The sequence below is a fragment of the Drosophila kikkawai genome, chromosome 2L, assembly GCF_030179895.1.
Source record: "Drosophila kikkawai strain 14028-0561.14 chromosome 2L, DkikHiC1v2, whole genome shotgun sequence".
Classification (NCBI taxonomy): Eukaryota; Metazoa; Arthropoda; class Insecta; order Diptera; family Drosophilidae; genus Drosophila; species Drosophila kikkawai.
This window is the reverse complement of record NC_091728.1, coordinates 18,176,796-18,203,339: the sequence shown is the minus strand read 5'-3', so window position 1 is coordinate 18,203,339 and position 26,544 is coordinate 18,176,796. Positions and strand designations below refer to the sequence as shown.

The 26,544-nt window shown below is 43.2% G+C and overlaps 4 protein-coding genes across 6 annotated transcripts; 2 read left to right on the top strand and 2 right to left on the bottom strand.

Moving 5' to 3' along the window:
- Nucleotides 1-40: 40 nt before the first annotated feature.
- Nucleotides 41-20,773, bottom strand: LOC108077116 (trans-1,2-dihydrobenzene-1,2-diol dehydrogenase). 2 transcript variants are annotated; one of them, XM_017170310.3, is made up of 5 exons: nt 20,562-20,773; nt 1,340-1,747; nt 861-1,140; nt 549-795; nt 41-493 (listed from the first exon to the last, which is right to left on the bottom strand). In XM_017170310.3, exons 1-5 carry the CDS (start codon nt 20,623-20,625, stop codon nt 47-49), a joined length of 1,446 nt encoding a protein of 481 aa, XP_017025799.1. In that variant the 5' UTR covers nt 20,626-20,773; the 3' UTR covers nt 41-46. The 2 variants fall into 2 exon arrangements, with proteins under 2 accessions (XP_017025799.1, XP_017025800.1); XM_017170311.3 differs by lacking the exon at nt 20,562-20,773 and having other exon boundaries at nt 861-1,145; nt 1,340-1,476.
- LOC108077114 (proteoglycan 4) lies at nt 5,983-15,363 on the top strand. The gene is made up of 3 exons (XM_017170307.2): nt 5,983-6,466; nt 10,624-10,914; nt 12,737-15,363. The coding sequence occupies exons 2-3, from the start codon at nt 10,674-10,676 to the stop codon at nt 15,169-15,171; spliced, it is 2,676 nt and encodes an 891-aa protein (XP_017025796.1). The 5' UTR covers nt 5,983-6,466; nt 10,624-10,673; the 3' UTR covers nt 15,172-15,363.
- mdy (diacylglycerol O-acyltransferase) lies at nt 16,110-26,275 on the top strand. Of its 2 annotated transcripts, none has more exons than XM_017170309.3 (10): nt 16,110-16,278; nt 19,711-20,081; nt 20,140-20,268; nt 20,336-20,427; nt 20,497-20,549; nt 24,986-25,094; nt 25,148-25,291; nt 25,348-25,658; nt 25,712-25,984; nt 26,042-26,275. In XM_017170309.3, the coding sequence occupies exons 2-10, from the start codon at nt 19,732-19,734 to the stop codon at nt 26,273-26,275; spliced, it is 1,695 nt and encodes a 564-aa protein (XP_017025798.1). In that variant the 5' UTR covers nt 16,110-16,278; nt 19,711-19,731. The 2 variants fall into 2 exon arrangements, with proteins under 2 accessions (XP_017025798.1, XP_017025797.1); XM_017170308.3 differs by having other exon boundaries at nt 19,706-20,081.
- Nucleotides 20,878-24,738, bottom strand: Cse1 (chromosome segregation 1). The gene is made up of 7 exons (XM_017170306.3): nt 24,530-24,738; nt 23,313-24,172; nt 22,771-23,254; nt 22,406-22,708; nt 22,185-22,341; nt 21,829-22,129; nt 20,878-21,771 (listed from the first exon to the last, which is right to left on the bottom strand). Exons 1-7 carry the CDS (start codon nt 24,612-24,614, stop codon nt 21,034-21,036), a joined length of 2,928 nt encoding a protein of 975 aa, XP_017025795.1. The 5' UTR covers nt 24,615-24,738; the 3' UTR covers nt 20,878-21,033.
- Nucleotides 26,276-26,544: the final 269 nt, after the last annotated feature.

Genomic DNA, 26,544 nt, shown 5'->3' with positions numbered 1-26,544 from the left:
ACAGGACACGACTAAATACTCCACTCTTATCCCCATTCTCCCTTTTCTAGGGAGCATCAAGGGCCTTTGGTATGTTTTGTTTCTCTTCCACCTCCTCCTCTGTCCTGTTGCATGGAAGGGTCTCACCAGTGTTGACATCTTGCACCACGCGACAGGTCTCGCTGTCCAGCTCCTCGGGATCCTGCACAACGTCCCGGACACTGAAGACCTCCTCTTGAAAGTTAGGAGACTTCACTGCCGGCGCAAACTCGCCCACCCCCAGTTCAGCATGGATGGTGTCCATTAGATTTGCCAAAAGCAGGCTCTCGCTGTGGCTGAAGACGTTGCTCTCGTTGTTTCCCTTCAGGATGCAGTTCCGCACCTCCTCGGCCTCGTAGCACATGCCCACCCGATTGTGGTAATGGGTAGCGGGCACCTCCTCGCCCCCCGGCAGTGGGAACTCATAGCCCACCTGGTCGGTGATCAGGCGCGTGGGACACCAGTAGTTGCCCATCTAAATTGGGAAAATTAGAGAAATTCCCTTAACAAACTTTAACTTGTGGACTCACCTTGATGCTTCCCTCCTTGCCCTGAATGATGGCCATGTTGTCCAGCCTCTTCTCCGAGCTGACTTCGATGAAAGCCTGCTTGCCGTGACTAAAGCACATTTCGATATTGGCAGCCACATCCACATTCTCCGAGTTGACCTTGCCGCTAACCTTAAGGCAGCGTGGCACCTCGCGGAATACCCAGAGGGCCAATTGCATTCCGTAGACGCCAAAGTCGCTGGTAACTCCACCATACAGAGCAAGTCGACTGGAGGAATAAAACTAGTAGATAGAACTCCGCCCGATTAGGAGAAGCCCTAAAGTCATGCTCACCTGTTGGAAACTGGCAGCCCCAGAGTACAGTGGATGTGCTGAAGCTCGCCAAGGCGGTTACGCAGGATCTGGTGCCGCAGGTAACGGTAAGCGGGCACGCATCTCGGCCACATTCCCTCCATGAGAAAGAGGCCTCGGGCATTCGCCTTGTCCAGCAGCTTGAGCACCTGCTCCTCCGTCATGCAGAGCGGCTTCTCGCACAGCACGTGTTTGTCGTGGTTAAGCATCAGGTGGCACAGCTCCGAGTGCTGAGGGTTCAGCGGTGAGATGTACACAACGTCTGATCTTCAACAATTGGATTAGGAAGTGGTGATAAAACGAACGATTTGTTTTGGCATTTTCTTAAAACCGAAATTACAAAATTGAAAATAATTTAAATAATGAAAAAATTACGCATCCGCCATGTGAGCCCAAACAGAAATATATCTATGTCCAAAGCAAATGCCAAACAAAATTAAGCTTATTTCCCGACGACTCACCAACATCCGGGCATCTGGCCAAATCTTCGAAGCTGGTGTACACATTCTTTACTTTGTGGCGATCGGCGAAGGCGAGGGCGTGCGACTGGTAAGCGGCCACACAGGACACGATGCGGTGGTGTTGAGCCGGCAGGACACTCAGGGCTGCAGCAAAGTCGTCCGCCATCAGGCTAATGGGTGCAATTCCCCAGCGCAGCGTTGGCCCATTGATACCCGACCATTGGTCATCGCTTCCCGCATTTGAATCATAACCATTGTCTGCCAAGTCTCCTGGAGACTGCTCACTAAAGCGATTGACGTGCAGCTCTCGGAGGCGGGGTCGCCACATGCTGTGACTGCCTACCACACTACTCCGACTGTCATCCGGTCTACATGATGAGCGTGTGGCACGTCCGGTTGGCAGTTGATCTTAGGGGAAGAGCAGGAGGATTAATGCAGTTGAAAATATATATAGTATTTCACTTTATTTTTAATTAAGCTATTGAAGGATTAACACTTCTTTGATAGAAACGTTTTTCCAAGTGTACAATCGCCAGCAGAGATCGGTGGCAACTTTGTCGCGTAAAACGCATTTCATTCATACAATCGATCGGTTTTCCACGAACTGGCGAAATTGCGGGTGTTGGTTTTGGTTTGGGCTGCCCCGGCAGCCCGGGACAGCCCGGTGGCCAGAAAACCGGTCCGGCCTCCAGGCTACGGTCCATCCGTGGACCATCTACGTCGAAACCGAGACGGCGGGCGCATTATGTGGCGCTGTTTAGTGCGTCAGTTCCTCCATAATTAGTCATATTTGTTTAGCATCACAACTTGTGAATGACTCGCTGCCGTTCGGCGGGGCTCAGTCAGGTTTTAGCCGCTGTTTTGGCCGCTCTTTTTGCCGCGATTGTAGCTGAGTTTGTTGTTAGTGAGCTGGTGATGGCCTGGTCCTGGCCAAGTTGGCCAAGTTGGGAACTGCCTGGGCCGCGCACTTTGCGCTTCGTTCTGTCCGCATTCGAATTTCACTTTCTTTTTTAGAAACTAAGCAACTGACTGTTTGTGTATTTATCACCGTAACACTTAATGAAAGGGTAGCTACACTTTGAAGAGCTGCCAAGGGAATTGAATTTAAATTTTGATTTTCAAGAAGAAAACATTCATTTAAAAGGAATATGAGTCCAACATTTAAGAGGATAAATCGTATAACTTTGACTTCTAATACATATTGTTTTATATATTCGTTTGATAAATATTAAAAATGTGTTTTATTATCTATCATAACTTCAGTTATTGTTTCTAAACTCTCTACCAAGATGATATGACAGCTTAATTGATATATTTCTAGAAATAGTTAAAGTTACAGAGCATTCGATATACCCACTTTCCACTCGAGAGGTGCCACCTTTCGCAGCTTATTTCACTTTTCAATAATTCGAGTGCGTGCAACAATGTCCGGCGGCGTGCGAGCGAGTGTGTGAGTTGCTCTGTGTGCAGTGCGTCCCAACAAAAAACAGAAAACACAAAACAAAAAAAAAAACACAAATTGAAAAATTTGTTTATCTAATTAGCAATGCACCGGGCGACGTCTTTACGGGCAGCGGCAGTGCTTTTCACCTGATTTGGCATGCACGGCAGGTGCTTTCAGGTGGCAACTGGCAACTGGCTAATGGGAACTGCCAAGTCGATGGCCGTAGAAATTGCCCTAACCCCAAATGCAAAACAATAAAAATATGTGCGAGGCGCCTTAATGGGTTGGCCAATGAACGAAAGTGTTCTATGGGCGTGCAGACGGGCCAAAAATAAAAAAAAGGAAAAGAAACAGAAAACCAAAAACCGAAATTGGGAAATTTAACCAACTCTCGCCCAGTGCCGGAAGTGTGTGTGTGGGTGAAATTATGTGCAAGTGAAAGGTTGCCTAATTTCTGTCATTAAACTACAGGGGCACGAGCAGGAGCCACGTTTGCACTTGTACAAATTAGTGCAAATTTTTAACTAAACAAACTAATTTTTTCTTTTTTTTTTTTGTTGCGTGTCAATTTGTAGTTTCTTGGTAACTGTAGACTATATAACAACGAATATTGTCATTATATCTATGAAGTCCTGCGATATCTTAAACATTTAATAATCATAGATCTAAAATTAATATTTCATTATAAAGCTTAACAGGTTATAGAACATTTTTTACCATAAAATATGTAATGATATTGTTTTTAGTGTGATGCCAACTAGAGCTAGATTAGATACGAGATGATGGTGAAGATGCCGGGGCAGGAGGAGCGCGACAAGAGCTGACAGCCGGAGCACACAAATTTGCCATGCGTGTGCCTCTTGATGACTCTTTCCAGAGAGCGACGACACGCCGGAGACGACATGTTCATTAAAGCCGGAGCGGCATCATCATACCCCAGCCACAAGCCCCATCCGCCGGCTCCTCTGGCGCACCGACAAAGCAAATAAATACTAAAATTTGCATGCCTGCAACATAAATCGTCGCAAAATATTAAACAAGTCAGCAGCAACAGTTGAAATCAATAAATTTATTGATACAATTTACACGGCCGAGTGGAGCACAGGCACAACTACAACCATAAAGGCTTCAGCGGCAGCGGCAACTGCATCGGCGATATTGCTGGCAGCATGCAACATGCAACACGGCCACATGCAACACATGCGCTAATTAAGGGGGGTTCGAGTTCGCCGGCGGGGGTGTGCTCGGAAAACGCGGCACTCGCTATTCGGCGATGGCCTTGCAACTGGCAAAGTGGCAGCAGAAACAAGTTAACGAGCCTGGCCAAGTGACCAACTGACTGAGGAAACTCACTCGATGATTTTCGCGGCAACAAATTATTGTTGGGGGGCTTTCATGAGGGACGGCGATGTGATTTGCGATGATTTGGTCCCCGCTCTGACTTGATTGCATCCCATAAAACAGATCAAAATGTACGAAATGCTTTTCATGATGATTTACAAACTAATTTCGTTGATGTAGATATTGATTTATTAATGGCATCGGTATAGTAACCAAAACTAAAAACGTGATTACCAAATAATTAGCCAAAAGATTAGTTTAAAATTAAGATGATTTCGAAAATTTTAAGCTTTATTCAACTGAATAGACTGTCTTTTGGATCTAAATAAAAAACCTTCAAAATTTACAAACAAATAGAAAGTAGAGTAATTGTTAATCGTTTGACATTCTGTAAGCATATATATTTAAGTGTCACATGGATATTTGCATGTTCTCCTATTCTAGGTTGAGAAAGTCATGTGTCAAGTTCGTTGCCAAAGTCTTTTGATTTGCCTTACGTTTTTCCATTGGAGGCTCGAAACTTTAGCAGCATTGCGCCTTAATTGACACCTTCAACGTTTTGAGAGAAAGGGGACACAAAGGGAGGCTCTGTGGCCTAACAACAACAACCAGACATCAGCATAATTTTTCGTGTTTTTTATTTCCTTTTGTTGCCACTGCTTTTGAGGTACTTTTTGTTGGCCACCTGACAAGTTTCGAATGCACATCTCCGTCGGCTCACTCTCTCATCTCGCCTCATCTTCTCCTCAACTACTCTATACGCACACGCCCAGCAGCAATAGCCACAGCATCGCCAATTGACAGCCAGTCATGTCATGACTATTGCCAATTGTTTTTTGCTGTGCCCAAGGCTTTTAACATATTTTACGATTTGTTGACCGCCAGTAGAAATTTATTTTGCCAAAAGATTTTCGGTTTTTATGCAACCGGACAGGTGATGGCGAAAAGCGAAAGCCCAAGAAAGCTATAATCGCAGAGTAGAACAAAGTATGTTGGGGGTAGTGAGAGTTTAGTGAATTAAGCTTATAAGGTTAAGGTTTAATTATTTAGTTATAAGTATAAAATAATACTTTATAACACCAAGGTAAACAATCATAATTGGAGCTGAAGTTCTAGTTAATAAACAAGATACGAATAAATATGAAAACCTTTTAAAATGTTAAGTATATAATAAAAATGATAATCCGAAAGATGTTAAGTTGGTAAATTAATCCATCTTAATGTGTATAATAAAAATAACAAATTATTTTATTTATTAAAGAGCTCAATATAAAAAAGATTTAAAAAGAAGAACTATAAAACCATTAAGTTAAACAAAAACTTGTCTAAAAAAATAAATGTTTAATGTTAGCTAAATAAACTTAAATAATTTTTCGATACTTGGCTGTAATGGCAAACTTTATTTTCGTAATCAGTCTTAAGAGAGACTAATATTCTTGGCCAGCCGCTGCAGCAGCAACATGTTGCAGGCGGTGAAAAGTGAGTCTGTCTCTGGGCAAGAGCTGCAACACCAGTGCCAGCAGGAGCAGAAGCGGCAGCAGCAGCAGCAACTACAACCAGGAGCAACAAAAAGCGAAAAGACGACAACATTGGTGACGATGCTGCCGACGGCGACGCCAGCTTTGACTGCGACGCATGTGTTTATTGATTCGCTTTGGCTTTGGCTTTGGCCAAAAGCGACGGCAGCGGCCGAGACAAGTGCAGGCCTGGTTCGTTGTACCTGCAATCTCCGCCGACGTTGCTGCCGCTGCCACAGTCGCTGCCTCTGCCACTGCCACTGCCTCGGCCGCTTTTAACAGTTTCGAATTTGAGTTTTGGCCAAGACCACGCGAAATCAGTTAACAAACGGACGCGTTTTGAAACGGATGCACTGGCACTGCGAGCGAGAAACTTGAAGCCTCTGTCGTCGTTATTCCTGGCCTGGCTCCTCCATAAAAATCGAAAGATCCCAAGATCCCGGGCCAAGTCGAATCCGAAACCAAAAACCAAACCCGAAGCCGAAGCCGTGCGAATGTCTGTCGGCCTGAAGAAGAAGAGGCTCGCAGAGCTGCTATCTTCATCGGTCGCGTTGGTCGTTTAAAAGTGAAATTTACTGAATGAAATGAAATGTCTTCTGGCCAGCCACGGACTCGCTGTCTGGCCGACTGTGTGCACTGTGTTGCCTTTGGCTTTGTGTTTGATTATTGATTTGTGACAATTGTCGGCAAGGAAATGACTGCAAATTAGTTGGCAAACATTCGCCGCCTGGAAAAATCCGGATTGAAAACGCCTACAAATTATTAACGCAAATTATTTGCCAATTCGTGGAAATATCTCTCTTCCTGTGCGAGTGTCATTGAATGGTAAGCCAACAGGCCGGAAACTGAGGTGATGTAAGATCCTGCCTGCATGGTGCAAGCCTGTGAAAGTGCTAGAATAAATCGGTTGAGAGCAGATGAAAATGAAAGGAATATATATTTTTTGGAAAAGTACAGAAAGCTTTTCACTCTTAAAAGTAGATGAAACTATAGTTTACAATGCATATTTACTAGTGAAAGCGAAAGAACCAAATCCGATGCTTTCATAATTGAATTAAAAATTTTTAAGGAGTCACAGGACATTTTATTAATGCTGAGATTATTTTTTTAAAATAAATATTCATAACATGAGGCTTTCTATAATTATCTTAGATGTTATTACCTTATATCAGCTATAGCATGCTGTTCCTCTATTATAAAAATCATTTAAGGATCGTAAAATCATCAAGTCACATAAGATAGCTACGTTAGACCACCAGGCGGGAAACATGATCGTATGTTTGAATAAGTTAAACACTTGTAAGCCTACGTGTGATCAGTAGAAATCATGTCTGATTATTCACAACGATTTGTGTTTATTTCTGTTAAAGTTGATCGCTGACATCGTGTATGATCAGCGAAGATCGTGTACGATGCCCATAAATGCAGTTTAGCATTTACAAATCAATGAGTGTGAATAGCGGGATTTATACATATCATTTACATAGTATATTCAGTTGACAAATAGCAGAAAGCATTCAAAGAAAAATAAGTATTGGATTTATAGATCCTATAAAAGGCAGAAAATTAAATTACTTTTAAACTATAGATATTTGTAAAATATATCTGTGTATCTAATAAGATGTTGCTGAAATAATACAATTTATTATAACTAAACTTTAAAAGAGAAGCTATTAGTTACATTTCGCTAGCAAGGTGCAACAGTAAGCATCACTTGATGGCTACTTAGACGCATTTACCATCAATCAACTCTCGGTTTTCAATGGTATAATACACGAGTGCGGATGTTGCTCATAAATTCCACCTTTCTTCGCCGACCGAAATCGAATGTTTTGCCTCTTTTACGATCCTGCTTACTTTGCGAAAAGAATTAAGACGCGGCGACGCTTATTCGGTGGAAAAGCAGACAAACAAACGGGCATCACTCATACGCCGCGTGAACAGAATGAGGGGAGAAAGGGCAGACAGTTGATTTTCCCGGCACTCCCGGGGCCACTCTGCGCATTTATCTTTCACTTAAAGTGAAGATGACATTCTTTAAATGAAATTAACTGCCGGCAACAAAAAGCTGGCGCTCTTGCCACTGCCGCTGTTGTGCTGATGCATCCGACGATGTTGATGTTGCTGAGGTTGCAGCTAATGTTGCTGCCGCCAATGTTGATGGTGATGTTGCTGCTGCAGATGCTGCTTCAGTGGCAGCTGCTTTGGCTGCAATTAGTATTTGTCTTTGGCTAATACGCTGCCATGTTGGTATGCATCTCTGTGCGCCAGTTTCATGTTGCCCGTGTTGCCTCTGTGCTGCTGCAGGTTGCTGGTTTATGTCGCTGCCTGCCGTTGCTATCTTTTACTTAACGCATAAAAAGTGTCGCGCACTTGAATGGCTATTTGGTCTCTGCTTCGGTTGTTTGTCTATTTATTGGTCTGTTTGCTTGCTCATCGGCTTTTTGTGACTGCCTTTTTTACACTCATTGGCTTAGCCGTCCACTTAACAGCTGTCGCATCGAGTGCATCTCTCACTCCATCTCCATTCCCATCTCTCCTCCGAATCTCAATGGCTCAGATCTCCAGTGGAGCCTTTTGGGTTTACTATAAGTGACTGATCGCCGGCTTTTAAGAGACGCCGATCGAAAGTGCCGGGAATGCATTTATGATACGGGGCATCAAGTTGATGTGTTTACATCAATGTTTTGACATTGTGTGGGTTGTTCCATCAACTGCATCAATCGAGGTTAAAGATCTTTCCATGGACTGAAAGTTTGTCAATTATTTAAAGTATATTTATTATAGTCAAGTGGGAATAAACACTTTGCTTCTAAGATAGTTTTTGTGGGTTTGATTTTTATTCAAGAAGCAATAGTAAAAAGTTTTAAATTCAACTCAGACAATTGATAGACAGCAAAGACCTTGTTTAATTTTTATAAATATATAATAGCGTATGTAGGAAGCACCCAAAAAGAAATCAAACCCTCCCCAAAAAATGTATCTTTAAATACTATATCCGTAAATCTCTGCTCTATAATTAAATAAGCAGCTGAGAAAACAAATTCCGATGATTGCATAAATTGCATATTATTAGCATATCTGATAATCGCATAATACTTGGCGACAACACTCACTTAGCGGCCAACACACACATTTCTCTTGTCATGTAAACACAATAAACTTAAACAACTATGAAATTATGCGTAATTAAACGCATTACAAAGTGACACGGATTGGCTTATGCAAATGTGCGGTGTAACACAATAAAAACAATTAAATAACTCATGCGAAACGAGATCGAGAGCGTGAAAACGAGTTAGGCCTACCGCGTAAAATAGTGACAGTTTCTGGTGACCACTGAAAATTTTCGGGGGAAATCATAAGTGGGAAAATGCAGGGAAAATCTGTTTGTTTGGAGTGTATTCAATTGCAAGGCCATCACTCCGCCCCATTTTTCTTGGCCGTCGGCGAATTTTATTTGATTTTAATTGCCGCCATAGCAAGATGTTTGCCATTTAATGGCTTTATTTATGCGTGTAGTAATCAAGTTAATTTTTACGATTGCCGCCGACCGAGTCGCAGCAGCAGCAACAACAGTAAAAAGCGTGGCAGCACGCCGGCAACAACAACCAGATCGCCGAGCTGCCGCAAAATAAATGCAAATTTTCTTTTATGTTCAAAAAGCACAAGTTTCACTTTCGATGGGAACGGAACCCGCAACTCAAGCTCAGACCGAAAAATATATTCCATAAACAAAAACAAAAAAATAAAAACAGAGACAAAGATGACATGCAGGCAGGAAGATGATGATAAGAAGCCCTCAGGTCAAAGGAAGGCAAAGGGAACTGCTACGCGAAGAAAGCCAAAAGAAAGACCGCCGCCCACCCAGGTCGTGCGAGTCTCCTGATCACTCTTTGTCGGTGTGTCCGGGGAGTCTTCTGTCCAGTCACGCTCTGCGTCTGCCCTCTGCCGCGTAATGCCATAAATTATGAATTAATCGTATCAATCTCTTCGATCCGAGCGGTTGTCGCTGAAAGGGCTAAGGATGAAGAGCCTTAAACTGACGTTTTAAAATAATATGGGGACTAAAGTATGGTTGGGGTTGTGAATAATTGTGAGAGACTTAGCTGAAGTCCCTTAAATAATACCAAATAAAATGCAGTTACACTTATAATTATAAGAATTGCAATAAGTTTAAGTTCGTTTCTTAAGTCTTTCGTTTTTAAAACGTTTTTTTATAAATAATGAAATTTGTCCGAGTTTGTTTTTAACTCTTTTGTTTTTCAAAACCAAATATCGAAATTGTAAGATTCGTACAATGAAAATATGATATTTAAAAAAGGAACAATTACAAAAATAATGAAAATACAATACAAGACCAATTTTTACGCATTTAATTTTATAAAGTAAATTCCTTTATTGACAATTATGCACAATAAATGTATATTAGTATAGGTATATTTTAAATATAATTTTATTTTATTTATATTAAAATCAGAAATGTATTGATTTCACACTAGGCAAGCCCTTTTTCCAAAATCTAACATACTGAACTGTTTAAGAAAACGATCTCATATCTCTAATTTTCATTTCATTTCATTTACCATAGCTATCAATTTTCGCTCCTTGCCAATTCAATTCGCTATTTAATACATTTTTCCATTAACAAGCCAAGTGAAAGGTTAATTTTCTTTGCTCTTTAGTTAATATTAATCAGACATTCCATTTTATGATCACAGCCAAAATGCTACCTGAATTGAAAAATGCAGGCATGGCAGCTGCAAATTAAGTTCCCAGCAATCTGGATAACAACCTGTTAAGTGACTCCAGTGTGTAACAAACTTCCTCATTGCCGGACGTTATCCAATAGTTAAGAATCGATTGCGGTGGAAATTGCTGAAATTGCCGAGATCAAGTTCGGCGGACACAATCGATATCGATGTGCATATTAAATCATCAGCGAGTCATAACCGAAACTCAACAATTTAACAAAATTCCAGATAAGACGAGAAAACCCGACCAGACCGACCGATCAACGAACCGAGCCACGATGATTAGTGAACGCCACAAGAGCCGCGATTTGGTTACGATACTTGGTCTGCTCTGCCTCCTCCTGCGCCACGGTGTCGCCTCTGGCCATGTGATCGAGGTCTTGGCTCAATCAACAACCGCATCGGCGACGTCGACGGCAGCGGCTCAGACGGATACGGTGCCGGCGACCAATACGGTGACTGAGACGAAGACAAATGCCAGTCAGGATGAGGTTGCTCCGACGCCCGGTGCGACAACAGGTGAGCGAACAACAACCGCAGCGAAATGAAAAATATGAAAGATTTGCACTTTGATTTTGTTTCGCCAACATAATTGGGTGCTTGGCCAGCGGGACGAGTGGAGTCTGCGGATGAGCTGGGCGCTGGGGAGTTGGAAGTGGGGAGTGGAGAGTGGGGACTGGGAGTGGGCACTATTTTAATGGCCAGCATTAGGAGATCAAACAATTTTGAACGCAATCATGCGAGGCATTTTAATGTGAATGAAAGTGAAAATCGTCTGGCAACATTGTTTCGTGGTCGCAGGCAATTATGCAAGGATAAATGGGATCCAGATGCATGTACTCGATTGCCTGGGATGGGATTGGAGTCGAGTGGCGTGGAGTGGGCTCAAACCCCTCCGGTGTAGGCAGGGCGCCCACCCATCATGAAATTAAAAGTAACCGAATAGCTGAATGCTCTATATAATAAAACTAAGTGCAAAGTTTCTTATAAAATATTTCATAATACATTTTCATTTATTGTAAATAAGATCATAATATAGTTTATTATAGAAATGTTTTATATGTTGAATTATTAAAAGATTTATGAGCTTAAAGAACTATTTATAAATGATTTTTCGGCAATAATAGCTTCTTAACGTATTAAAGGGTTTCTTATATCAATCTTTTATGAATAAAGTTATAATAATAATACCTTGCACTTAGTTCATACAGTTTTCATAGAGTTTAAACAGTTTCGTTGAGGGAATTGGAAACCAATTTCCAGAATGAGCTCGAGATGCATGAGTAGCCATTTCCGCTTAGGCCAAGTGCATGTCCTCACGTCGAGGAGGTATAAAGACTGAGAGCTGGGAGCTCATAGCTCCGCGTGTTTTTGCGAACGCTCAAATGGAAAGCGATTTGTCTGGTTTTAGCTAATAATTTATCAGGCCTCCGCATTCACAGTCGTCGCCTTCGCCGCCTCTGCCACTTATTTTGCCCAGTTCGTTGATCAGTCAATCAAGCGGAGTGGAGTCCAAGTCAAAGCCCAAGTGGATCTAGCTTTGTGTCTGGGTGTCTGTCTGTTTGCTGTGCTGATTGCTGTGGTCGTGGCCCCCACAGATCAACGCCTGCCGACACGACGGAGGAGCCCGAAAGTGTCGACTGCTGCCAGGTGGGCGTTGGGTTCACGTCCATGGGGCTCTTTTTGGCGGCTTGGCCTCTGACACCGGCTTAATTAGCAGCGAAGCCACATGGCGAGGAGCTAAGCGGCTCATCGAATCCCAGTCGGAGACATACAGGCTACAGGTTCAATGGAGTGCAGCGTGCAATCTTGCACACTGTCTGCGGGCATTAAAATCAATTTATGCAAAAATGTATTCGAAATCGATTGAAGACAGCTAGCTAGCCACAAATAGGGGAGTTTTATGAGTTTTGCCAAGCAATACTTATTATTATTTATATTTATTGGCAAAGCAAAAGCCTTTCCTAATTATAGATTAGCGCCATTACAAGTCTGGCTTTTTAAAGTCTCTAAATCTATATATGTGGACATTCAAAGCTTTTGTTTACTTAAAACTCTTTGAGCTCCTCTCTCTCTCTTGCCTTGATCAACCAGGATGCCAGACGGACCAAGTGACGGGACAAAAACATTTGTTAACACTTTAACGAGTTATGATTTGGCCAGACCCCAGCCGTAGCTCCAAGCTCCCAGCTGCCAACTCCTTACTCCTAGCCGCTTCCCCAGCCACAGCTCAAATGCCTGGCGGCCATTTGGGGGGCAATTAAAGTTGCACTTGTAAAAGTAAATTGATACGGTACTCAATCATTTGCCTCCGCATTCTCTCTCTCTCTCTCTTCCACAGCCCCGCGTCTAGATCCTAACAACAACAACGAATGGCGTCCCCTTGGCCACGGGGATCCCCTGCAAAAGGACCCAACCTACGACTATAGCCCTCCGGCCCTGGATCGAGTGCGCTACTGGGCGGAAAACAACAGCACGGGCCAGAGTAATCCGGAGGCCAGGAAGAAAGAGCTGCCGCCGGAGGTGCTTCGCAACAAGACCAAGAGCGAGGTGCTGCTGCTGGGTGTGGCCAGCGAACGGGTGAGGGTGCCTCACTCACATTCCTATCCGCCGGTTGGACTGGGCCAGAGTCACCACCAGCAATACAAGCACCAGTACCAGCACCAACATCAGGAGCAGCAGCAAGCTAAATATGCGGCCATCAGGAGGAGCTACTATGCGCCAACGCAACAGCAACATAGTCCACAAATGTTGCATCAGGCTCAGCATATTCAGCACCATTCCCCAATTCCACAGCAGACACAGCACATGCCCCACACCCACTTGATGCCACCGCCCATGATGATGGTGAAATCGGGCGGCCCCTCCGTGCCGCATCTGGAGTACAGACACAGTATAATGGCCACAGGAGCACCCACATCTTACATGAGCCTCAGTTACACGATGAGCTCGCCAGCACCTAAGCCGGCCATGACCTCCTCTGTGATTTATCACCAACCCGCGATGGGTCACTACACTCCCTCTTCCTCCTCCGCATCATCGTCAACGCCCTGGCTAAGCAGCATGTCCAGCATGCCACCACATAGGTTCAGCTACACGGACCCACATCTCCAGGAATCCATGCACGCCTACAGCTTCTCGAGGCCCAATCCCGCGCAATCGGTTGCCTACTCCCCCAACTCGCTGCCAGGACATCAGGGCGGATCAAAGGCGGGTCTGCGGAAGCCGTGGCTGCATGAACTGCTCCAAAAGGAGGTGGTAATGAATAAGGCGAAGGTTAAGCCCACGATGCCCGCTACCAAGTACCTGATGGGCACAAGTAAGCCACATCATCCACTGCCACCAGCTGGTTTTGGAATCAGCTCCACCCGGCCTCCCTTTACCTATGCTCCCGTTACTTTTGTGCCTGGACCGCCCACCATAGCAGTGCCCACGGTGGCCACCAGACAGGAGGCACAGCAGGAGATCTACATCACACCCACGCCGCAGACAAGTAGCTCTGGCTTCAGACCCATGCTGGTGACCAGTTCGACTACTACGTCCACTACATCGACTCCTTTGCCCATATATCAGCGAACCAGCACTAGCCCCAGCACAACAAGCAACCGATTGCTGATCCCCCAGACGAGTAATCTGGCCCAGCGACCCACAGTGGCTCCAGCGCCAAGTGAACCCACCACCGATTCGCTTTTCTCCCATTATAAGCAGCCACCAAAGCCCCTATTGGGGCCCATGTACCTCATCATTGAGGGTCACTCCAAGGTGAAGACCTATGGCCAAAACGAATTGGATCCACATAGTCCAAAGATAGTGCCGGTTATCTCCAAGCGGGAGCCTGTGGTCAGGATAGCTGATCCCAACGAGAAGAGGGGAACGGTTGAGTCCTATCAGGTCAAGCACTTGCACACAAAAACCACGCCCATGACGACGACTACAACCACACGGAAACCGACAACCAAAAAACCTTTGCCAACGGAAGGTCCTTTAGTTAGAGCTCCTGTTTTTACCCCTACCAAGGCACCTGCTCCAGAATCTACTAAGGCTCCTGCAGCAACATCTACTAGAGCTCCTGTTAGCAGTACCACTTCAAAACCCACTGCAACATCAACCCCAAGAGCTCCGATTACACCCCTTGTCAGCAGCGCCGCTCCCTTGGTTAAACCAGAAGCTAAGCCGGAACCCGCTAGTGAAGTCAGTGATCTGTTGAGCTTACTGGACAATATGTTTGCCGATGCCCACGAAATCGCTTCTTCCACCAGCTCATCTGTTCAAGTGAATCCCACAACGAGCACCGTCCTCAAGCCAGTTAGTACCAAGTTGTTGCCCCAGCAACCGGAACCGAGGATTGGCAGCAAGGCGGGAAGCATCGAGAGTATACTCGAAGACGCCCCAGAGGATGATGGAGCTGGCAAAGATCTAGGGTCGCAGATTTCCACTGAGACACCGCCTCGAGCAACGCGTCAGGTCTTTGACTATGATCAATTACCAGAGTCACGGATCAAAGACGGGGTCACCGCCAGCGATGTTATGGAGTACAATGATGACGAGGAGCTGGGCTACGAAGAGGAGCTGGGTGGGATGGATGATGAATCAGCCACCGATGGTCACTTGGAAGACGAGGAAGGGGTAGAAGAAGAGGGGGACCCCGAACACAATTTACTCAAACGTATCGATCAGTTTGTGGACGATGTGGACGACGGCGATGATGATCTGGAGGATCTTATGGAGGGCCTGGACGACAGCGAGGGGATCGAGGAGCGGCGACAGCAGCATTAGCCCGAGCTAAGCCTTTTTCTTAAACTGCGCTCTATACCAAATCTATCATCAGAAAGTCTTTCTCACGCCTAATACATACGTTCTTGTACATAAGTCAGCTTTAATTGAATCTGTATTTATTCGTTGTTAGTTCTTAGAGGCCCTGCTGGCGTCACAATGTGACCGCGTTCCACCCCAAAACCCATGCAATTCGAGCAAAGAGTTTTCGTTGTGTAATTAAGCCTTAAATTATGAAAAATTTTCGAATGTTTTGATTAGTTTTTAAGTCTGTAAGAATTGAAAAATAAATGCGAAAATTTAAAGGGAGCCTCTTTGAACGCTATCTGTAAAGGTAAGCTTAGTAACTGGATGCCATCTGTCGGTTAGGAGGAGAAGCTTGATGAAAAGCTTTAAGGTCGATCATTAAAATTGCCCAATAAAACATTTAAATTTTTATTAATTTTAAATTCAGTTAATTAATAAATTATAAAATAATACAATATAAAGAAATCCTTTTTTACAAATTGCATCCAATTTTTTAACATTTTAAAAAGGGTTCACATCGCTAAATCAATAATTAGACAAATTTTAAATAAACAAAAATAAAAACTAACAGAAAATAATTTAAAATTAAAGTATATGTTAATTATGGTTTAGTAAACTTTGGCTTGTCCAAAAAATGTTTATTAAAAAAAATTATATTATAAGCCATATTTAAATGTATAGAAAAAAACCCAATTATTGATCTTAAATTAAATTTATATAAACCCGTATTCCGATTAAATAACCCGCTCAATAAGCTTTATACTTGGTTTTAGAGATGGAAAAACATTGATGATGCCCTGGAAAATATCGATTAGCGATATTTCGAAAAGATCGATCAGCGATTTTTCGAAAACATCGATGATATCGATGTTGGCATCGAATCTAATCCACCTCTAGTGTTTTCAAAGCGCTATTTCAAAACTAGCCATCGGTTCTCAGTGCGCGACAGGTGACAACGAAGCCATTCTAGTTGGACGAACCGTGCCAATTCGCAAATTGAATTAAATTGTGTGTGCAAAAAGCACAGAGTAGTGTGTTATTAACCGAAAGCAACGGCGGACGCCTCAAGTTCACACAGCTCAGGTGCGAATAATGAACAAGCTTTTTGGGTGTTTTTTATTGTTTACGATCTCGAGAGATTCTCGTTCTGTCTCCCTCCCTCCTTCTTCCACTTTCGCTTTTGTTTGGAGTAATGAACTTGAGCGGACGAAGAGGAAGAGCAGAAAATGCAGTTGGACAAAACGGAAATGTGTTTACCAGAAAAGAGAAACAAAAACAACAAGTGTATCAAGAAGCACGTGCGGTTAGCGTCCAATTTAAGTGACTCAATTTGTCCGATAAGAAGCAGCTGAGTTGATAAACAAAAAGAACAACAAATCGTATATAACGCGATGGAGGGGAGTGTATTCATAAATTAGTGAAACTATCTCCTCTCTTGTGCGCTTCGGCTTGATGATAATGTCTACATATAGCTAAATGTCTGTGCATATATTTGCCCAGTGACTATATAATAACCTTGATCCGGGCATTGCGTCGCGGCCTGAGGAAATCAGAAACATTTCCGAAATGTGGCGTCGCCGCGCCGTCAAACAGTAAAAAAACTAAAATAAAAACCAAACAAACTTCTATGCCAATAAACCGGTTCATGCTAAAATCCAAACAGAGAATGTCTCCCCCTCTGATCAGAGATAAAACGACCAAAAGAGAGTGGGAGAGAGAGATCTCGGGAGAGGAAAAAAACTGAACTGGTTGGAAAAACGAATAGCATTCCAATTAGAAAACGCCAGCTGAGCGATTTGTTCTGCCGTTTTATCAGTCCGATGCGTCGCCCGGCAAATGTCAGACTCCGGCTGATAACGGCATTGCTTTTTCGTCTGATTGGGAGAATAGACCCGGCAAATTTAGTTTATTTTTCTCTCGATATTTTTGTTTTGCCGGAATGTATTCGGTACATTTTAATTATAATAAATATTAAAAAAAATAATAAATTATAAATAAAAAAAGGTGCAGTGGTGAAAGTTTAAAGTAAAATTTAAAATTAGGAATTATTTAAAATTTTTGCATATAAAAACATACAAAAATATATTAAAGATTTTTTGGGAACAAATTCGGAAATATTTTTGTATGTATATATTCAGGGTCGTGCCAATTAACTTAAAAAACTTTTGAAAGTGTTTCGATATTTTTGAGGAAAATATATTCTTGAATTACCCATAAATAAATCAGCATACATTGTACATATAAATTTTCGACCTTTAGAGTTTGGACCGTATTGTATTGTCTGCACCCGGATTACATTGTAAGGGGGCAAGGGAATTATGATTAGGAATGGCCAGCCCCGCCAGACATGTCTGCCGGCAATGTGATAAGAGGCGAGGCGGCTTATGCAATCCCATAGATAACCTTTATCAATCGGCAGAAGCCAGCCTGTTCAAGCTCTGAGCTGAGTTACTGACCTACTTTTATCGCTGCTACGGAGAGTTCTTCCATCCATTTACGGCGGCAACCGGTTACAGCACTAATTACTCGAACCGATCGAGTTAAAATGCTCCCCACTGAAGTGTCTGGAATATTTGCAAAATGTTAAGGTCGCCTAGGCTTTTAAATTATATGCTGGCAGTGCATTAAATATAAATCAACAGTGAGCTCTGAGCAAATGAACTTAAGATGCCTAGTAGACCTAAAGAAAATGAAAAGTAATAAAAAAAAAGATAAGTGGAGCGTCCCACCCCCACTGCAAACGGTTTAAATATAAACCGAAAGTTCAACAAACTAATCGTCAAACCGCAGCGGCAATTCAATTCAGGTTCGGGTTGCTTTACCACATGCGGGTTACATGTGCGTGTGCACATACCCATAAAAACAGCCACGATCAAAATAATAGGTTCGAAAAGGTTTATCAAATGAAAAACAAAAGATATTTCAAAAATTTATTCTGATATAAACAAGAAAACTTTCCGATTTTGGAAATGTAACGTCTATAATAATCACGTCAAAAAAATGATTGAATTCTATCTTATTGACCTCCATTATTTTTATTTCCAAGAATATGTGTTATATAGTATTTCTATATGCATGTTTTACTGTATCTCTCAGAGTGCCTGCATTTACTTCTCGAACTGGAGGCTCTTTCTCCCTCAAGCCTTGTAATTACTCATCATTCCGGTGATGAGCCGTGACGAGGCTCGACTTCGAGTTCTTGATGGCGTTGCGTCACGGTGACTCGACTAAAATCATTCTGCATTATATGTACTTCCATATATGTATGCAAGATCGGAGTACAATTCGTTCTTGCACTGGTATCAGTTCAATGTACTGCAAGATTGTGTAAACGTTAGTTGTCATCAATGGAATACTAAGTACACAATGCGTGAAAATATTCCACAAAATATTGAGATTACAGAAAATCTGTCATGGGGAAAATAAACAATTATATGGAAAGAATGCTAATTCTTAAACAGATCCCTGCCAAGTAGCTTTAAAAACGCACTTTAACCTTACTTTGCATATTTGTTCATATGCATGCGATAAGCGGCGATAGTAATCGAACTTTGATGTCAAATAAACAAGTTATCAACAAACTACTCGTATAAAACTATTATGAAATAAAATACGAATCAAATTGGTTTCTTTATGTGACGTAGATATATGTAGCAACTCAAGAATATACATATTCACACAAATAACCCACAGATTTCGTCATACAAATTTTATTTCTAATAACTGCTAAAACAGCAATTTCCTAATCATTTGACATAAACAACCCACAAGTATTGAGCTCAAAAATAGACTCTCCAGGTGTTGGAAAATATTAGGTCTTGAATGAAATGGGTCAAATGAACGGCACGGAATGAAATCCGGAATAAAATCAAGACAATGCTAATGCGATGCCCTTCAATTGCTTGATCGTTTTGTTGACATGCGATCTTGACTCGGACTCGGGTGGCTAATGCCAAGTACGATCATAGCAACTTGGCAACTAGTTTTACATGATCCAGGTGAGAAGTTGTTGGCTTAAGGGCCAGACTACTCGACTTAACCACATTATCATTACCTAAGTTTTGAATGGCTGTGTAAATCGGTATCTGATTACCTAATCAGTAATCGCATTGCCCGATGAACTTTGACCACAAAAACCGCGGAAGCTGCGTGCTGCTGTACCAATTATTGCTCAAGTACAGTGGAGCTCAACATAATTTATACGTTATATTTATTTTTAAAAAGACCAACTGAATAATTTGGGCAGAAATATTTATTCAAGGCATGACATTATTTCTCTTAGATCTCCTTTTTATCGGAGCTGTATATTTTTCAACGGATTAAGAAGCTCCCGTAGAGCTTTGACCGATTATTCCCACCTTAATTGCAATCTGAGTTATTTCTGGGTCAATTAAAGGTACTTCAACTCTTATCTTATCGTCCACATGCATATTCAATGGCAAAAAATAGGGTCGGATAAGATTGGGCCATAACCAAAGACTAATTATTCTTAATATAAATTCTTTCGTAGTGCAGACCTAGAGCTCCTAGAATATTATGACAACAAATAAGGATCCCCAAGATAAGGGCTCCGCAACAACGGAGCAGGCGAAAAATGGCACATCCGGCGGTGTGGGAATCATGAAGCGCCTGAGAAGATCGGCATCGGCCACAGAACACAACCTAAGCAATCTAAGGAACCGAAAATCCACTCAGAATCTTTTTGATCAACACGGCAATCCCATTGATCTGCGGCAGTATCGTAAGGTTTTGGATAAAGATGAGAATGGCAATGGAATGAACGGATCAGAAAAGAAGCTGCGGTATAGAAGAACCCAGAGCGTGACCCGGGCAGAGGAAATATCCAACAAGGAGGAGAAACAACGAAGGGCGCAACCTGGCAGACCGTAAGGAGACAACCTAGAAATCACATTTAAAACGAATTAAACTTTATGTCTCTTTAAGGATCCATCGGCCGCGAGACTCGCTCTTTTCCTGGAGCTCTGGTTTCACCAATTTTACAGGTCTGGTGAACTGGGGCTTCCTGCTACTTTGCATTGGTGGACTGCGTCTGGGTCTGGAGAATTTGCTCAAGTAATGTCAAACAATATACATATCTCGACCGAAGGCCGAATTTAAAAACTCATTTTCCAATCCCCAGGTATGGCATTCGCATAAATCCACTGGACTGGTTCTTTTTCATTAGTGGTCACAATGAGGGCGAGGGTCATAATGCCCTAATCCTAAGCATTTGTAAGTAGCAAAAAAACAAAAGAATCTACCTTACATATAGGGACATATGTATATCTACTGCCTTTTCAGACTCTCTGGTTCACATTTCCCTGTGCCTGGCGGTGGAGAAAGGTCTTGCCATGGTGAGTACTCACTTTGATAGCATCTTACTGCAGACTTATTCGATCGCGTCTTAATCCACGAAAGTATCTTGAGCATAATGGTTGTGTAGAGTTGTTGATGGTGGTAAGGATGCTACTCGAAAGTAAAGTGCAATAATATTCTGAATTTTTACTTAAATAAATACAATTTGGAAAAACCGAGGGAAATTGTAGGCGACTTTGACATAATATTCATTGATTATTTGAGTTTGAATTATAACTGACAGTCTTACATTTCAAAAGTCAAGCTCATTCAGTTTGCATCCTCATCAAACTGAATAATTAAAGAGAACTATAATCAGAACCTTAGTGAATTGACAAATATAACTATTTATTGTTACGAATAATACACTAACATATGAAACAAATGTTTTATGACAATAAAAAACGAAACATGAAGTTAGTGATACAGGATGGGTGTATTACAGAGTTGCGAATGTATGGCGAGGTGTTCTTAAGGTCTTCTTTATGCGATGCGTACGCCAGCCTGATCGCAATATTTTTGCAGAACTTGCTTATACTCTGGCTCCAGGGGGGTCAGCAAGTTGGGCAACTCACCGACACGCGTCTGTGAGAACTTGGAGAGCGAGGTGGCCAGAAACTGTCGGGCATCGGTAATGTCGGCAAGGTGATCATGCTGCTTGGGCTGAGCATTGGAGAGTTGGGCAAAAGCGACTTGATAGCCGCCATCGGCGTCGTCAGGCCCTGCAGCAGCCTCTCCTCCATCGAAGGCGGGCAATTGATCTGGCGAGCGCTCGAAGAGATCGATGAGTGAATGAAGCAATCGCGGCCAGAAACCGGCATACTGCGGCTGGAACATTTCCGGAGTTTCGGTGAGGAGCTTCGTTACACCAACGGCCACCATTTTCCGATCCAGGTCCTTGAGAACCTTGCCCATATCGGTAATAAACACTCGCTCCAGCAGCATGCCAAACATGCCGGGCTGGATCTCGTCGATTAGCTGTGCCAGCTGTCCGCCACTGTATTTGATCACATAGAAGCAGAAGAAGACGATGATCCCAGATAAATACTTGGGCGTCTTCGAAAGCGACAAGCGCTGGAAGAGCAGGGCAAAGATCTGGCGCATGCTAGCTTCGATTTCCGCTGCTGGATAGTAGGAAAGGAGATTCTGCAGCAGGTAGAAACCTTCGTGGTCGTTGGCCTTTGAGGCAATCATCTTTTGGAAAATGCCCAAAATTCCGTTCTGTAAAAGTCGAGATTAAATTGATATTTCTGTGAAAACTAGCCTTAGTGTACTTACCAATTTTCCCGAAGCTTGAATTTGCGCTGAACCCTGCTTAATGAAAGCGGAGATAAGGCGAATCAAGGGCGTGACATTGCCAGTGCGATCCCACAAAGCTGGGGCCAACAGGCATGGAAACAGGGCCCAATAGGGCTCTGGTATGGAGCCAGTGCCCTCACGTACTTCCAGCAGTACCGAAAGCATTTGAAAGACGTAGGGCATAAATTCGACAATATCCTGCTGCAGGATGCCCTGGAAAACAGGGAACAAAGCCTCCTCAAAGGAGCTTACAGCCGAGGCTTCAGCCTGGCAAACAATTCTGTAGGAAAAACCAATTAATAACAGCTCCATAATCCAACAATTGTATTACTTACTTAATGGACACAGCCAGCGTTTCGAATAGATAGTGATTGAAATGTGGGCGCGATGGATTCTTGGCCACCTGGGTGAGGATCTCAGTGAGCCGTGGGAGCGCCACGCCCATAAAAGGCATAGAAGCCGATTGCAAAACAGAAAAGCTACGCATGATGGCTAAAAACAATAAAATAAGTTTCTTTTTATAAAGTAAATTCGCAAATCGTTGTGTAAAACTCACCCTTCATCACATACTCATTCTCTGCAGATCCTGGCAGAGAAAGAGTGGCGAATAGTCCGTTGATAAGCTCATTTGAATGTGGTCCCAGCACCTGAGGGCCAAAAACGATTGCTTTGTTGGCATCGCGCATGGTCAGGATCTTCTCCACGGAGCAGGCGGCGTAGCTATGAACCACAATGCTTTCAGCGGGCAAATGCCGGATGAGCTGTGGCAGGCAGCTGGCTAGGATTTGCGGGCCCAAAATGCTGCGGAACACCATTACATACTTGATGGCAGCAGCCTTTAGAACTGGGATTTCATTGACTGCAAAAAAAAAAAACAGGGATTACATTTGTGAGTCTAAAGAGTTAAATGTTTTTACGTACTGTTGGGTCTCTGCAACTCTGGAACAATCTGCTGGGCACAGAACTCCGGCAGTGGTACCAACTCTGAGGTCTGGGTAATGCCATGTTTCTGGGTTCCGCCTCGTGATGCCCACGAGGTGACCAGATAAATAGCCGTATCCTTCGACCTCCAATTGGCAGCTGGATTCTCCTTGTACTTGGTCAGCAATATCTCCAGGTATTGCCCAAAGATGCCAAATATCTTCTGCTCAAAGTTAATGGACAGGGTCTTGACCAGATCACAGGCAGCCCGACGTCGTGTGTCGATGTCAGAGCCTTCGATATCTCGGCGAATATACTCCTCCGGACTGTCTTCGAATATTTCCTCATCTGAGGGCCGTATATCCAGGTTGGGAATGACCACTTTATCGCAAATCCGCGCCAGAATCTCCGGGTTCTCGAAAATGCTCTGATAATGTTTCCGCTCAGCCACCACAGAGAGGAATTGCAGGGAATGGGACACCAACTATGAACGGATTTTGGGAATTAGTTGCGATATTTAATATTCAATTCAACAAACTCACCGCATCGTATTTGGTTTGCAGACTGGTCTTGACCAGCAACTCCCAGACTGCAGTCACGAATTGCTCCATGAAGGGCTTGAATTCCTCGTCGTATTTCTTGGCATAGAGACAAATGTTCTCGCAGACCTGAGTGCGTAGGTGCTCCAGAACACCGGCATCCTCGTCGTCGGCCGTGCGCAGTGATGGCACATCGGCAGCCAGCTGCTGGATAAACGCGCCCATCCAAGTGTTCATGTTATCCTCAAAGAACTCGGGCAAATCCTGCGAGTTTAGGGAATAAAAGACCTTGTTCACCAGCACCAAGGAGCCGTAGATGACTTTCAATGCCTCTGGATTGTTCTCGTGCACCTTCGTCAGCTGCATGGTGGCTTGAAGCAGATCCGTCAGTGGCTTAGCCATACGGTCCAGTACAAATTTGATCTCCTCCCACAGGGACTGGGACTTAAACTCGTAGCGATAGCGCTTAAACAGCGAGTGTGCCGTTTGCAACACCCCGTTGATCACATTGAAATCGCCGGAAGCGAATCTCTCCACCATCTCGTCGATGAGCTGCGGCCATTTTTTCGGAAAATCATGCTTGCCAATGATGCTGACGGCGTCGCTGAGTTGTTTTTGCAGGGCCACCGGCGAATGAAGCATCAGCGTTACGATAAGCGTCTTGATTGTATTCCGGTCACTTTCGTGGATGCGATCCGGTCCGTCGCTGTCCTCGTGGGCCGCCCAATTCCGCTTCACATAGTTCTTAAAGGCAATGGCTCCGGCCACCCGCGTGGTCATGTCCATTTGGGCTTTGTCGATCAAGTTGAGCAGCAGCACCGGGTAGTTCTGCTGCAGTTCCGTGGACTCTAGGAGTTTTTCGGCTGTCGAATATGGTGAATAGGAAAATATTGATCATTAGAACGATTGAATGCGTACATTATAACCATTAGCTTATCAGATTTCAATAAAACTTGGCATAACCTCTAGGACGCGTTATATTCAGCCAAATATATAGCGGTTCTTTCATGTCTAATCAAATCTTGGGACAACACAGTGATTAGGATGATATAAACTTAGCAAATCCCCTCTAAAACTGTAATAATAACCTTCAAAACCATTTCAAAAACACCAGTTTCCCTCTGAGGCGTCCCAAAATCATTTCCCGCGCACGCACACACCGGAGCGACTGCACGCATGTGCATTTGTGTGCGTGCACACACATTCCCCCACACACTTACCCGGCCGGCGGACATTTGGATCGGCACTCAGCGTCTGCTGCAAATAACCGGCCAGCAGCTGCAGATTTGCGTCAGTTACTTCCATTTTGTCTTTGCTTTGTTGCGTGCAGTCGTTCTAACTTTAATAATATCACTGGTCTGGTCGTTTTCTTAATTCTTTATTCTTTCAAACTGTAATGAAATCCTCAATCACTTTTTGCACACTTGGTGTGACCGTAATATATGTGCAGAAAAATACCGCGGCGCCTTGAAATATATCGAACTATTCGTATGGCTAGAGGTTTGAAACTTCGATATAAATATTTTAAAATATTTAACATTAAAACAATTAACTTATTTAATTAATTAATTATTATTAAAAAATAATTATTTTTATTTAGAAATTGAAATATGTCAATATTTAATTATTTATTAATTAATTATTTATTAAATTATTGTTTATAAATTAATTTCTAGGAAATAATTGCGGAAGGCCTGGGTCTCTTCATCCAGATAGTTAACATTGTGGTGCTCGTTTGTCTGCCCGTGGTTACAATCCACCTCAAGGGACACGCCTTCAGCTTGAGTAAGTTAAAAAATGTTTCTTGTAAAGCAATTTATTAAATATATTCATTTCAGTGGGCGCCTCAACCGTTTGCTTTTTTTACTCGGTGCTTTTCCTGAAGCTCTGGAGCTACGTGCAAACAAACATGTGGTGTCGTCAAACGTACTACCAGAAAAATCCCCGGGAGCGCCGTCCAAGCATTACTTTAGCGGAATTGAGTGAGTTCAGATCACTTTAAATCAAATAATAAATAACGTGAAAATTCTCTTAATAGAAAACGGAGCCTTGGATGATGGGGAGGAAGATGAGGCCATTTCCAAGTTGGTTCAGTATCCTGATAATCTGAAATACAGCGATCTGTTGTACTTCCTCTGTGCTCCAACTCTGTGCTACGAGCTGAATTTCCCGCGCACTTCGCGCGTGCGCAAACGTTTTCTGCTCAAACGTTTGCTGGAGGTGGTGATTGGTGTTAATGTGGTGATGGCCTTGTTCCAGCAATGGATCATACCCTCGGTGCGCAACTCCCTGATTCCGTTCTCCAACATGGATGTGGCACTGGCGACTGAGCGACTTCTCAAGCTGGCGGTTAGTAAATGAGCGTTACCTCCTTCAACCGACTGTAATATGCTCCTTCTTAGCTCCCCAATCACCTGGTTTGGCTGTGCTTTTTCTACTTGATGTTCCACTCCTTCCTGAATGCGGTGGGCGAACTTTTAAACTTTGCCGATCGCAACTTTTACTGCGATTGGTGGAACGCCAATAATATTGACACCTTTTGGAGGACCTGGAACATGCCGGTGCATAGGTGGTGCGTGCGTCATCTCTACATCCCCGTCGTCCAGATGGGTTACTCCTCGCGCCAAGCCTCGACCATAGTGTTCCTCTTCAGTGCCTTTTTCCACGAATATTTGGTGGGAACTTAATATATATTTAAGTGTGAATTACTTGCTAATATAATCTAATTTCAGGTCTCTGTTCCACTGCAAACCTACAAGATCTGGGCCTTTATGGGCATGATGGGTCAGATTCCCCTTTCGGCGATCTCAAAATACATCGAGAAGCGGCTGGGTCCCCGAATGGGCAACATAATCGTCTGGGCATCCATTATTCTCGGTCAACCTCTGTGTATAATGGCCTATTATCACGATTACGTGGTCCAGCATTTTAAGAACTCACTCAACGGCACCGAGTACGCCAGTTAGATTTAAAAAATCACTATAATTGGGATATAGATTGCCACTGGGATATATCTGCACACTGGTCTGGTCCCGGTCCGTGTACTTTTTTAAATTTATAAACCAGAATGCAAGTTATGAAGAGAGAAACTTGTGATTGCCACTATACAAAACTGATTTTGTATGACTTTTGGACATGCATTTAGTACTGAACACGAATACATAGATTGTTATTGAATAATGCATTTGTTAATGAATTTAAGTGTCATGTAAATAAAACAAATTATACAATTAAA